Raw genomic sequence first — 14274 nt, forward strand, 5'->3', positions numbered from 1 at the left:
GGTACTAATATAAACTTGTATGAATAATGAAGCAGATCATGCTTTTAGACATATTTTACAATATAGCTCAGCATCCACCAGTAACACTCCTTTCAAGTTATTGTCATATGTGCTTAAATATGAACTCAGATTTGGTGTATTATCATCTGTTTAGTTATATGAATTAGCTGTAAGAAAACGATTGCATTCTATTCTAAAATTCAGTAGCTGAGCCTAAACACTGTCAGTGATATGAGTTAATGCTTCAGGGCCAGAAATAAAGCATTTGTAGCACTTGAAAACAAGAGTTACTTTTCTTAATACTGCTGCTTCTAGGCAATTTTTATTTTTGTACTGTTATTTGTTGTTGGCCTTCTCACTTATGGAACAACTATGTCAAATATAGAAATGACATTGAAGACTATTTTTTGAAAAAATAACTGATGTCTAGGTGCATGGCAGTAACGTAGCTTTCCTTGCAGCGGTCTGTATTTTCAAAGCCTATGTAGCATAATGGTGCTGCCTCAGAATTGTTTAGAGAACAGCTTCAGCCCCAGCATGACTTTATACAGCCTTCTGAAGCCAGGTTACTAAGATTTCAGTTTCTGTCAAAGTAAGGGGCTGCATTTTCCCTTGTGCCTGCCAGAATGATGCTCTCCCTCCTCCTCCAGCACTGGCGATGGCAGCTTTGCATATCAAAGATATAACACACCTGTAAACTCATCTCCAGGTCATAGTCATTCATGGGGTTATACAGGCTGGTGATTTTGAGACCTGCACCTCCCTGCAGAGAAAACCTGCTGAGCCAAGGTTGTGTTTGGGCTGGCCTGGCTTGCAGGTCCCCAGGGAGGCTGGCTGGGCTCTGTGACGGTCCTCCCGTGTAGGTAAGACACAGCTCTGCAGACCTGAGTGATCTTGGCCCTCCCTATGCCATGTCCAAATGGGGCCCAATGGTGCCAGCCGCATTCCCACAGCTGCTGGCTAATGACCTGTAGCTGGCATGTTGCCAGAAGTGACATGACATCCCCTGCAGCCAGTTTTTCTCAAGAGATGTTGGTCACTGGCAGTGTCCAGTCAGGGCAAGCAACTAACAGGACAAAAGGATGCAGAAGAGAAAAAGGGCTCTGCAGGCCTTTCTGAGCAGTACTCCCCTGAAACTATATTTATCTTTCTTATGTATTCATTAAAGCTATTTTTTCCTTACTTACTGATTTAAATACTCACTCAGGAGAAGTTCTTTCAAACACAGACCCAGAGGAATTTTTTTTAAGAATCTGACCCCTTAAACGTTTAGCCTCAGCTAAATATAATCATGAAGGAAAACAGCCCCTGAACCAGTTGTAACCAGTTGAAGTCAGTTGTAACTTGAGGACCGAGCTGCCCATGCTAATATTGCCTCTTTATTTGTTTCTACCGGTTAGCTGACGCCAAGGGGACAGACAGGTTCTTCCAGAGGTCCTTGGCAGAATGATAACAGAACTAAGTCATAGTTACAATTAAAGCTTTATTTTCTTAACAGGATTTTACGATTAGTATAGCACAGAATTTATGATTGGAATGCCACAGGACTTCTACAAGCAGAATCAGTGTAGTATAATCTATAAGTAGCATAATACAGAATTTTGTAACACAACTTATGGTTCTTAATCACCCAGACCCACTGCAGATTGGGTTGGATGCTAGTACGTGGTTTGCCGTATCAATATGGCAATCATAATCGGGACTGAATAATCATATAAAAGGATGAAGAATCATATAAAGGGAGTCACTGTCCTTGGTGGAAGCAGGTGACAATGGAGGTGTCCCTGGCCAGCGAGGGGTCCCGGGCCACACTGTCCAGCAGCAGTTCTGGACCAGGTTCCTCCTTAGGACTTGCAATTGCTCGGTTTCACAGGCTGTGCTCTGGGTGCTCTTGCCTGTCCCTGTCCTGTGGTGGGACCAACACCACCAGGCAGGCCACGTGTCTAGGACCTTTGAAGGAAGACAGGAAAAGGAGTAACTGGCCTGGTGCCCAGGAGCCTTCGAGGTAGCTGAGGGGAAGATACACCTCTCTGGTTTGTCTGCTTGGCGCACAGCACCTCCCGCGCCTGGTAACGCGGGGAGGGAAGGCACGCTCAGCCCACCATGTCCCAGGGAACGGTTGCTTGCCGTGTAACATGGCGTGAGCCACGATAACCGCGTTACCAGGGGTCGGGATCCGGCGACGCTGGTCGCACCCCACCCCCTGCCACGGTCACTGTGCCGGCCGCGCCACTTCAGAAGCATTCCTGTGCCGCACCCGAGGCGACCGGCACCGGTGACCTCAGCGGCGCCGCCACCCCCCTCGCCCGCCCTGCGGGGACGGCGCCACGCCGCGGCCTGGCGGCAGGGGGGAGCGCGGGTCCCCGCCCCGCTGCCGGTGGTGCCGCACGGCGCATGCGCGGCGCCGGGCTGCGGAGTCACGGTGCTGCGTTGCGGCGTCACGACGCCGCGCCGTCCCCTCCGAACCTGCGCCGCTGGTGTCCAGCTCCCCGGCCATGGCTGACCCGCGCCTGAGGAAAATCAAGATCAAAACCGGCGTCGTGAGACGGTGAGTGCGCGCCGGCGAGGGGAGGGCGGCGCGGCCTCCGCCTGGGCCGCTGGGGGCGGCCGCCCTGCTGCGAGCCCCGCGGGCAGCCCCGCCGCACTGGGCGCAGGGAGGGCCCTGCCGCCGCCGAGGGCTCCGCCGGGCCGGGCCGGGCCGAGCGTCGCCGGTGGTCCGTGCTGCGGGCCGCCGGGGTGGCGGCGGTGTCGTTGCTCTGCGTGGGGCTGCTGGAGTTTGGGGGGGACGCGGCCCTGGCGCTGCCGGCTCCGCCCGCGCCGGGAGCAGGCCCGTCCTTCCCGGGGCCCTTAACGGCGTGTGTTCGGTGTCGTTGGGGTTGTTGGGGCGCCACGCTGGGACACCGTGCCGAGGCACCGAGTCTTACCGAAACAACTGTTAAACGGGTTATTTCTGATTTGCATGTTCGAACTGCAAAACCGGTGGTAGATTCATCACCCGAGTCTCGATTTTGCCAAGTTCTAACACAAGCTTAATCTTCAAGAAAAATTGCAGTTTATCTGTCTGAATCTCTCTTCTTGTGACCAAAACCGCAAGGCTTTGGTGTAGAGTATTTGGTCACAGTGGGGTGTTGTGGTTTAACCATGCAGCTGCTCGCTTCCCCCCAGGTGGGGCGGGGGAGAGGATCGGAAGGGCAGAAGTGGGAGAGCCTCTGGGTTGAGGCAAAGGCAGTTTAATGGATAAAGCAAAAGCCACCTGCGCACAATCAAAGCAAAACAGGGAATTCACTCACCACTTCCCATGGGCAGGCAGGTGTTCAGCCATCCCCAGGAAAGCCAGGCTTTATCACACGTAATGGTTACTCGGGAAGACAAACACCATCACTCCAAATGTCCCCCCCCTTCCTCCTTTTCGCTCAGCTTTACATACTCATCATGATATCATATGGTATGGAATATCCCTTTGATCAGTTGGGGTCAGCTGTCCTGCCTGTGCCCCCTCCCAATGTCTTGTGCCTCGTCACCCCCCTCACCGGCAGGGCCTGGGAAACGTGGGAAGTCCTTGACTTAACATAAACATTACTAACCAACAGCTTAAAACCATCAGTGTGCTGTCAACATTGTTCTCACACCAAATCCAAAACACAGCGCTGCACCAGCTACTAAGAAGAAAAATAACTCTATGCCAGTTGAAAGCAGGAGAGGGGATTATTAAAGCTATACCCTACAAAAACTGCACTGGCTGAGGCAGAAACAGGAATTAGTATGTGTGCCAGATTGGGGTGTTAAATAATCCAGTTTCATAAAATCAACTTTGTGTTTTGACTTACCCAGTTTCAGTTAGAAGACTGACAGTAAGATGGACACACTTTCTAGTACCTGATGAGCTTTGGAAGATTGGACTTGAAGATTAGAAAAGTGTAATGGATGCAGATTTATCACTCTGTTTATGCTAGATAGAGGCACTTTTGAATTCTAGGCTCCAAGTGGGAAGCAGTTCTGAAGTACTGCTTCAAGCAAGAATTTGGTTATAGGATTGTAAGGATCTGTTTCCTGTCACTATATAGGGCATGCAAGTCATGAACTTGTGAGTTTTTTAAGCTAGGTAGTGTTAGTGTAGTGGTGACTGCCTTTTACTTTAGGTCCCTTTCATGACTTGTGTTATGGTTACTGGCTTTGCTGGACAGGAGCATTCTAAATGTCCTCTGTTGTGTTTTGTGCTAGTTTTTATAGACAAAGTATTCTGAGGTCTGGGGAAAATAGGATTACTTAGATTAACTTTTTTTCAGTCTGTATTCTTTTTATTAGCTGAAAGTGTAACTTGTCTAGAGACTTTTGAGACAGCTGTTGTATCTAATAAGAAATAATTTTACTCTGGAATTTGTAGAAGTTTCACTACTGGCCTGTTGCTGCTATTAGATAGCTTTACTGAGAGAACTGCATGGTAGTACTGACTAGCATTTCAGGTGACCATTGCTTAATGATAAATCATCACGGAAGTTACCTGAACAGGCTTTTTTTTTTCATGTTCATAGGTTGGGGAAGACTGAGGGAAAAGTCTTTACTAGGCAATGAACAACTGGGTGGAGACCCCAGCAGAGCTGGTGAGGCCTGCATGTTCACGTGGTGGATGGTGTACCATGTGGCTGTGTCCCCTTGGACCTAATGATGGCCTGATGATGCCAGCATGGTTATGCAGATAACTGCATGTAGAGCTAGCTCAGTGTCTGTATGCTACTGTCCATAGTAGTACTTCTAGCTCTGAGATTAGCTTGCGTGTTCTTTTTCTCCATTGCTCTGCTTCTGCAGTCTAAGTGAGTCTGGGAAAGCTGCGGAGGAGATTAAAATTCAGTAGTGTTTGTTGTCCTGTATGTGGGTGATTTCTTTACTGCTTAGCGTGGCTCTTCTGTTTGTTCACTTGATTTATGGAAATCCATGCATGCCGATTTTGATTTTCTTACAAGCTGGTTGCATCCAAGTTCCAGAGTAGGTTGCTTCAGTTCTTACTGGGTATTAGTGCATTTAGAGTGATACTAGCACTGTTCAAATTATATACAGTAAATTAGTGTAGGCAAAGCTTATGATGTTTCTACTTTGTTTCTAATAGCACCCTTTCTCTAATGTTATACCCACCTTTTTGCCAGCTCCCTAGGTTCTAAGGCCACTGGCTCTATTTGTTAGTGGGGAGGGGACAAATTCAAGCAAGTCATCGGCATCGCAGATCGTTTGTTGAGAGGAGTATGATGTTGATTGTTTTGTACTTCTCAGAATCTGCATCTAGAAATGCATATAAAAAAATCAATGTCCTGGCTTTTCTTCGTTGTTTTGTGCTCCACATTTTATCTGAATTTACTGCATATGGTGTGTTTTACATGTTTTCTTTGTTATCCTAAGACTGGCTTTAGCCATCTCTCAGGGTTTTATTCCTTTGACCAATTTTGAATATTGGTGAGTTGTTTAAAGCACCAGCACAGTTCTGCGCTTCCTTGTGCCTGCATTTTCAAGAGCTCTGCTATCATCCCATGCTCCTGCTGTCATCAGATTTGATCTCTTACGCCACTTTTTATATTCTAAGTCAGACATACCTCATTTTTGTTAGTAACAAAGTCAATACAATAGTGTTATACTGCACAGTGGTGCAAAGCTGAGCAAAAATTAAAACAACGCAGGTAATTGTCACCTAGTCATAATAGTGGTTACAGTTAAACAAGTAAACAAAGCTCTAGGCTGGCCAAGACAAGTCCAGGCAAAGTCTGACTACTCCTGAGAACTATTTTGTAAGCCTAATAGAAATCCTATCACCTCTTAAAAGCAATGCTTAATAAGTTACGGTATGTTTTAGGGTTATTGTATAGGTGGGTATTCCTCTGAGCTGAAACAATTTCCACTTGTGACAAGAGACGTCTTGATGTTGGTCCATGATGTCGTAAGCTAATCCAGATCTAAGGGACTATGTGACAGCCTCCTCCTTTGTTCCCTGCACAAAAATAATGTTTAAAATTATAAATGTAATTTATTTATAAATAATTTATTATTTACAATATAAATAATAGTAAAAATAATTATCAATAAAAAGTAAAGTTATTTTGAAGGATGAGGCTTGCCTGGACTAGCTCACGACACACAACTCTATGTGTTTTAGGGCTAGTACAAAGGAAGGGGTGAAAGCTTTTGGGGAAGTGATACAAGTGCAGTCAACAGGATTCAGATATGCTTTTGAAGAATGGCTGTGTGAATAAGCAAGTAAACTTAGCTTGGTTTTGTGTGATAACAATATGCACATCTACAGTTACTCTGCAGCAGCTGGCATACTGTAAGCGGAAGTAACTTAGAAAAAAAAAAAAGAGAAGGTGGCAGAGAAAAGGAGTTATCTTACACTCTGTGTGTGTGAGATAGTAGAGCACCAGCTCCCACTTCCGTGACAGCTGCACGCAGATACAAGAAGAGGTATGGCTCTGTCCCATTCCACCTTTCCTTCTCCAACTAGAAGCCTAGTTATGTACTCTCTACTACAGTGGGCATGCAAGTGACTTGAGTCAACTTAGGAACATTAACACTGCCCTCTTATTTTGGACTAGAACAGCTATATAGATGCTTATTTCTGGTGTGTGACACGACTCGTGTAGAAGCTTATTAAACATGCCATAAAGAGACTGACTTAACACTTCAATTACTTTTCCTTAGTTTTTCCTGTGTTTGCAGTCTAGAAAAGTACTTGAATTTAGCCTCTAACACTGATTTTCAAGCACACTCAATGCTCAGGCTATGAGACTGTATCAAAAAAGGTAAGGATCAAGAACCATTAGGTTGTATCAAACTTTTTTGACATTTCATTTGTCTTTCTTTTAATCATCTGCTGTAGCACATTCTTTTTTTCTCATTAGTTACCCAACTCATCACTTTTTTCAGGCTAAGAAGAAAGCAGCTGTTCTGCTTTGGGATTTTTTTAGCTGTATGTCATAAATTCTTTGTGTACCCCTCTCGAGACTGGTCATGGGTACTTCACTTGCCTTCATGTTTCTTACATTGCTGTGTAGCAGTGAAAGAAATTTAAACTAGGAATGGGGAGAACCTCTTGCGTTTTTTGACAGATCTGGTAGCCAGGCTCTTGGTTTTTGCATACTTTCATTAGCTTGTCATTCAGGAAAAGTAGATTTGATGAGCATGAATAGTAACGTTTGCTGTATTTGTGGCCTAACAAGCAGTACTTCTGGTTTAATCACTTCAAAATAGTCTTACTCTCAGTAAATCCAAACTCAGACAAACTGCTGGATAGGGAGGAAATTGAGCAGAAAAAAACTTCAAGAAATATCCTACTCTCATTTCAGATTGGCGATGATTTTAAAAACTACTGCAAACAAAGTAAGTTGGGTCATGTGAAAATAGCACTGACATTTGCCCAGTTTCCGACTGATTAAGTGGAAGTGACACCAGGAGATTAGAATGAGACTAAGACAATTCACATTGCAATTGTGTTAGTTTAACTTTAACAATCTTTTAACACTCTTGTTTAAATGTGGCTGACATACCATAATTACAAATCTACAAGCCTTGATTATAGAATTTTACATCATGAACCTATGGGGAAAGTGTATTGATTTTTGTGAAGCAGCTCTTTTTTAAAACCACCTTTCTAAAACCATGGAATCTTCCCAGGATCATTCTTTTGCCTGTTCCACTGGTGTTGATACTGTTTTTCTCTTTGTAAAATATCATACATTGTCAAGGAATTTACACTATGGTATTTATTTTTTCCCCAAGCACAGAAAGTTTTGCAAGTTACACAGAACTGTTGGTCTATTTTGAAATACAGATTTAAACAGTTCTTTTAAATGGAATTGTTTTACTGGTGAGTTCAGGATACACTGTGCAAGTGAAGCATGAAGAGCTGCAGAGAATGCAGATGTTCTTTTTGCTGTATGTTGATTCTACTGCTAATTCAAGCACAAAAATACTTCACTTTCTTGGTTGCTCAAGAAATTTGCCATTTCTGGTGTAAGTCACAAATTTTCTCAATCTTCTGACCACCATATGAATTATAGGTACTTTCTTGCTTGTTTCCCATTAGCCATAGGCACTAGCTCCAATTCATAGCATCAGTATATTGATGAAGAAACTCATATCTCCTTTCTTCATTCTCATTGTAATTAGAAGATTGCATGTAACAACTGCTTCTTAGCTCAGTTAATAGGAAAGGCTGGGATATCTTGCACGGGTATTGCGGAATGATCTGCAGAGCTGCTCAGCTATACTGAGTCAGCATGATAAAGCGATTTAGTGTGTGTTCACTGCACATCCAAGAGCTCAGGGATTCAGGACAGTGAATATATTGCAGGCACTGTTGGATACAAGCTGACTCTATCCAAATTACATAACCCTTCTTAGAGTGCTGGAGCATTGTACATCTGTTGTCTAGGGTTGTCACCAGCTCAGTCCTGGAGTCTTAACCTTGGCTTCAGTACTAGCCAGATGTGGTGGTTGTGGTCCAGAGCTGCTTAGATATGTCTTAAGTACCTTCTGCAGTGCTCCTGGCATCAGGGTCAGGTACCAAAAATCCTGAATTGGCCCTGCATATGAAGGCCCCTTCAGTCTTTTAGCCTTATTAACTTAGTCTCTGTCCCACATAAAAAACTGCTTTATGTCAACTGGCTGAGAAAGAGTGCACCTGCGTTTACGTAGTGCTGTCTGAGTTAATATCTGTGGCATACGTAGTCACCAACCCAGATAATTAGTTGAAGGGTAATTGCAAATTGAGTGTAGTAAGAAACAAACTACTTGTTTGAAGGAGTTCCTATTTCCCTGTGTTTTTTAAAGCATATTTTCTTTGAAACTCCAGGAATACCAAAGAGTACCCATACATCTTAAAAAGCTGTGAGAAGAAGACAGTGGTTGCTCTGGAAATTGTATAGTGTGGTGGTGTTTGGGGTTTCTTTAAATGGTTTTGATTTCATTTGTTTTACCTTTTTAAGCAGACCTAAACACTTATTCCTTTTCAGAAGAATTTCACAAACTTAAATGAATAATAGTCAGATCCTTAAAAAATTGCCTCCTTTGCATTCCTTCCTCCATCCCATTTACCTCTTCTAAAAGAAAAAAATCAAAGCCTTTAGTGAAATGCATCGTTCTGGCATCTCAGGTTTTTTTGTGTTTACAATTATCTTCTGCCCCCTGAGGCAAAACTCTCTTGTTTATGTCCACGATGATCATAGTAATCTACTGATGTCATCATCTTAATTGGCAAAACTATGTTGCACACCAGGTTTTATCACTGTAGGTGTCAGTAGTGATGCAATATTAAGGAAGAAGGATTATTTTTTTTATTTGGGCCAGAACATGTGGCTTTGTAACCTTAAATTCTTTAAGCAGTCTTTCAAAAGTTTGGAAATGCAGTAGTCACAGTTGTTTGGCAACTCTAGTTTGGTGACATTATGTATATTGTAGTACTGTTGTCTTGGGTTTGATCATACAATGCTATCTTCATGGCATTCTTACTCATGGCATGGAGCCATATAATCACTTACGTGGGTAAAGCAATCGTTTTGTGCTGAATTAGACTGTGGATCTATGGGAAAACAAACGAAAAAGAGTGTTAAAGTTATGGTAGTGCTTTCTGTGTGAAAGATGAGTTACAACTGCACTAACAATCATAATCCATCCTGCTTGACTTTCAAGTATCACTAAATTATATGTATCACATAGGTGGAAATCTCATTCAGGATCAGGAGGTCCATCGTATTTTCTTTATATTTATTCTCTTTCCTGATGCATTGTGAATTGTCTACACGCGACTTGTTCTATTTAATTTTGCTCATTGCTGTAATGCTTCCAGTTGGTTATCGCCAGTTGTGGGGGAGGGGCAGGCAGGGGAGGAAGTGTTTTCTATGCTTTTTCTACAAAACGGAGGTCTTGACTGAAGATGATGGCTAGGTCCTGGAAGGGAAACTGAAGTGGAGTTCTGTGGTAACCAGAATTGTTGCCACAACAGAAGTCCCATTTCTTATTCCTGCTTCTTTAGAGGTGACGTTCTCAGGCTCCTTAGCATTTACAACTTTTAACTTCTGTCCCATTCTATTCCATGTCATTCTCTTCCCAAATTTTTGCCAGAGCCTCTTCAGGATGGGCTGATAAACCTCTCACCTCTCTCCAGCTCTTGCCTTCAGCCCATCATAAATGCTCTTTCAGTTCTCATGATGGAGCAGCCTTTCACTTCTTTGCCCCTGACCATCCCAGGTGCTTTTTGCAGTACCTTGGCAAAATCTTGATCCCCAGCCAGCATCTTCTGCTTTCTGAGTAGTCCATAACTTAAAAGCTTTCATCCTGGTTGCATCTACTCGATTCTTTCATTCCTCTATCCCCCTCCATGCTCCCACTGTCTGCTGGCATTCAGGGGTGCCCTGGTCATGCAGACTTTCTCAGCAGGGCAAAAAAGAGAACTTCAGTTGTTGCTATGGCAAGGTTTTAAAAAAATCTGTATGAATGTATTGCAAGAAGAGGGAAATAACTGTTGAGAGGCAAGGAGAGAATGTAAAAGCCTTGGAGATTGAGACATCTCTAGTAACAGATGCTATAAAAAAACTAAAAGTAATTTTTATTTTTGAAATTTTTTTTAATTGAAAAAATAATTTTCTGACATAAGAAAATCCTGTAACTGATTTTCACAGTAGTAATCCCTGACAAAAGCCAGGCTTGCAAAGTTAACCTGAAACGTCATGGTAACTCAGTTCTGTAAGCTGTGGATGTGGGAGGGGCTAAAAATTATGCCTATACTTCTGTACGGTTACATCTTGACTCTTGAAAGAGAAAGTTTATCTTTCGTGATGTTACTGTCGCTATCAAGAAAATAAATGCATCAACTTGAGATCCTGTCCAAATCCAAAAGTAGTCACTCATGACTAAGGAAATGTGGCAGCTCATGATAACTGTGTCAAGTATTGTATTTCTTTCTTCCTTCCTTCCTTCATCTTCGTTCCTTGACTTTTCCTCTTTGGCCCCGGTCTGTAATGTGTGTGCTTATGTAGCCTTAGTGAACCCAAGAGTACATGTAAGTAATTTGCAGACTTGGGACCTAGTCTTTTAAGCTCTGCAGGTAGTGATTAGTGTATGCCAGTGTTACTGCAGTTGTTGAATTACTTGTGCTATAATTGTGCATAGTGTTAATACATGGAATTTATTATACTACAGCCAAAAAAAAAAAAAAAAAGCTGTACCCTGTACAGTTACACTATTATGAATTTTTAGGTTTCAACTAAGTCAGCATAGATACTTCATTATCTAGTCAATACATGCTGTCTGCTTTGGGGTTTCTGTGTGCTTGGGCTGAATCCATGGCATATTAGCATATACCGTGGTTAATAGTAACAATAGTTTTGAAAAGATGCATGTCCTTTCAATAGTGAAGCTAAACAGTAGGGAAATTGAGAAATTCCCTCTCATCATCTTCAGAGCTCCACTGAGCTTGCTCAGTCCAGCGAGGGAAGTGTTACTTGTGTTGATTTTTCTAATGCTAGAGAACAGTCTTTATTGGGTGGCTTAAGCACATAGGTGTCACTGTAGCTCAGGTAGAACCTGGTTTGTTGACAATTGCTGTAGGTTGGGGGAGACATACAAAGAGTAGTAGTGTGTGCTTGCGCTGTCCTTGTGCCATTTTTACCATTTTTATTCTACGCATCCACTGGTAGTTCCTGCCTGTGACTGTGGCTCAGGAAGGTGTTAAGAGGAAGACAGAAACTGCAGAGGATCTGAACTTCATTATGCGTTTGAAAAACTGATGTTGTGCATACTTTTTTCATCTGTCAACCTTCAGATAAGCTGTGTGCCCTTCCTGTGATCAGAGAGGTAGATCTACTTGCTGCTGCTAATGGTGCAGCTGCAGATGACGACACTAGCATTGATGTATAAGAACCAGGGTAGGAACATAGGTATCTTTGGGGAGCGAGAAAGGAAGGGGGATTTGGAGCTTTTTCAGCAGCAGCCAGTAGTTAGAACTGTAGAAACCACTCACAGCTCTGTGCCTAAATAAACTAGGAGTGAAGTCCCTTGAGAAATCAGTATCATCCTAAGTACAGGGGTCCTGTTTCCCTCTCTCTCTGTCCAGTTCTGTGGTCTCTGGTACTAGTCAAACTTCTTACTGAGCTCACTCAATTTGTTTAACCCACGACAAAAACTAACAGCTTCTTTTTTTTCTTACTGTGCTAATTTGTTGCTGTTTTGGTGAACTGAGTTGGCCCATAGAGGGATTGTTTCAGTATTAGTGCTGGCAAAGATGTATGCTTGGGGTGTCGGGGGAGAAGACCTCTGTACAGCAGTGGTCGCTTTTTGTCTGTCTGGAACCGTCTTGTGTTACTTTGCTGTTCAGCTTGGGAAGCTGAAGTCAGGAAGAGGAAGTGAGTGGAAGACAAATGAGGAAGTAAATCCATAATGGTATGGAAAAGGTACCCAAGGAACTATGTGTTTGTTTGTTTGTTTTTGTTTTCACTTCTACCTTAGGGTTCTCTGAAGCCCTTTGAGCTTATCTGAGTTTGGTCTGCATCTTTAGATAATAAAACTGTGCTTTTTACACAGTACACGCAAATTGTGAAATTGATTGTTAAGTGGTGTGAAAGTCAAATGTGTAAAGGATTTTAAAAAGGGCAGTAGTCGGCCAGGAGCTTACCTATTGCCTGTTAAACACTGATGGTTTAGTTTTGTTCTTCAGTGTTAAAAAGTCCTTAACTTGATTTCTAGAGGCAGGTATACTACAGGAAGTGTCACTTTAGGCTTGAATTGTTTCTTATACTCTTTCCCTAGTAGGTAACTGCTGGCTGGCACTGAACACAGGTCCAGAATAATTGGACCTTATGTTTCTGCTTCTTAATTTTGAAAAGCTGCGAGAAGCTAGTAAAATACTATTTTGTTTGGGTAATCTTTTCCCTGTTTCTAGGGCTGTAGACTTCTGCTTCAGGGTCCATGAACAATAACTAAGGAAAACAGCTTATTGCCATTAGATTTAAACCAGGAATAAGGGAGTCTTCAGTTCCATTGAACATTTATATAGAGTTCTGAAGGTGAAAAGACCTATTATAAATGGAGACTTGAAGTATGAGAATAAGCAAATCTAATTTGTATGCAGTTGCTTGTCAGTTTTTACATATTTAACTTTGGGTATCAAGGATAGGAAAGATGAGAATTTTTGGTCAGTAGATTTATTTTAAAAGGGGGAAAATGAAAGGAAAATTTCAGTCACTAGTTGTTATCTTAACTAGCAGGTGCTTTGAATCAAAAGCTCTCACATACTTCCTGATGGTCCACAGAACTGTCATACTTGCTAGAAAGCAGAATGAGATGTGGAAACAGTAACAATTTATTAAAATATGAAACTTCCTTAGAGATTTTGCATTTTTTTAACATCTGACCCAACTGCAAAATATTTTACCATTATTTTAGATTGTGACTGTCTCTTTGTAATTTTTAAATAACTCTTTATAGCAATGTTGTTAATTTAAAAAAAAAACACACCACATTGCTGTCTTAAAATTTGAGGCCTTATTTTGAAATCTGGGAAAAAGACTGAAGTGTGAAGAAAGAACTTTATGGCCAAAGGGCATACTGAATGAATGTAGAGAATATTACAGATACATGATGACTTTGAATGTTTGGATCTTTTGTAGACTTCTTGAGCAAAACTGGACTTGAGAAGGTTTCTCTCTGCTTTTCAAAGACTTTTCTGCATCTTGTAGGTGGTGTAAGGAAGTACTTAACTGCTTGCAGAACAGATCAACCTTACAGGTACATAGAGGAAGACTTTTGGCCCATTTAGGAACTTGTGGATGTTAGGTATACAGTAACAAATGAAGCCTTTGTTTTGTTTGGCTGTTTGATCACAAGAATATCTTCAAGACTTCCAAATACCATTTTTGTACAGTATTTTTGGCACAAGAAAATGCACAACACCATCACGTCACATAGATGTTTAAGGATGTCCATGAATTCTGGCAGGTGTTAGGTCTATGTCAGGAAGGAAGGAGAGCCATAGGAAATACACTAGCCAAACTCCTTGGAGTGTGCTTGCCTGGCAAATATAATTTGTGAAGAATCATACAAGTATAAACTATCAATACGTGAATACCATAGAACACTTGAACTGGCTCAGAGCATCTCTGAGGATTCACATTAATAGATCTAGTTCTGTTTAATAAATAGTCACAAATGTGGAGTCCAAATAAAATACTTAAAACAGTCTTTTCAGAAATTTGAGAAATCCAGTGCCCTTTTTAACACAAAGTTCAAAATAGAATGGAC

At 42.2% G+C, this 14274-nt stretch overlaps 1 protein-coding gene across 2 annotated transcripts in view; it reads left to right on the plus strand.

Annotated features, from left to right (window-relative positions):
- Positions 1-2374: 2374 nt before the first annotated feature.
- Positions 2375-14274, plus strand: part of TBCA (tubulin folding cofactor A) — a 31515-nt gene continuing 19615 nt past the window's right edge. The window contains exon 1 of one of the 2 annotated variants that reach the window (XM_080373304.1): positions 2375-2548. In XM_080373304.1, the coding sequence (XP_080229430.1) occupies positions 2496-2548 (53 nt within the window). In that variant the 5' untranslated portion in view covers positions 2375-2495. Of the gene's footprint in view, positions 2549-12399; positions 12429-14274 lie in introns of those variants that run through there. The other variant, XM_080373305.1, reaches the window with a different exon arrangement.

The sequence above is a fragment of the Falco punctatus genome, assembly GCF_963210335.1.
Source record: "Falco punctatus genome assembly, chromosome: Z".
NCBI classification, from domain to species: domain Eukaryota; kingdom Metazoa; phylum Chordata; class Aves; order Falconiformes; family Falconidae; genus Falco; species Falco punctatus.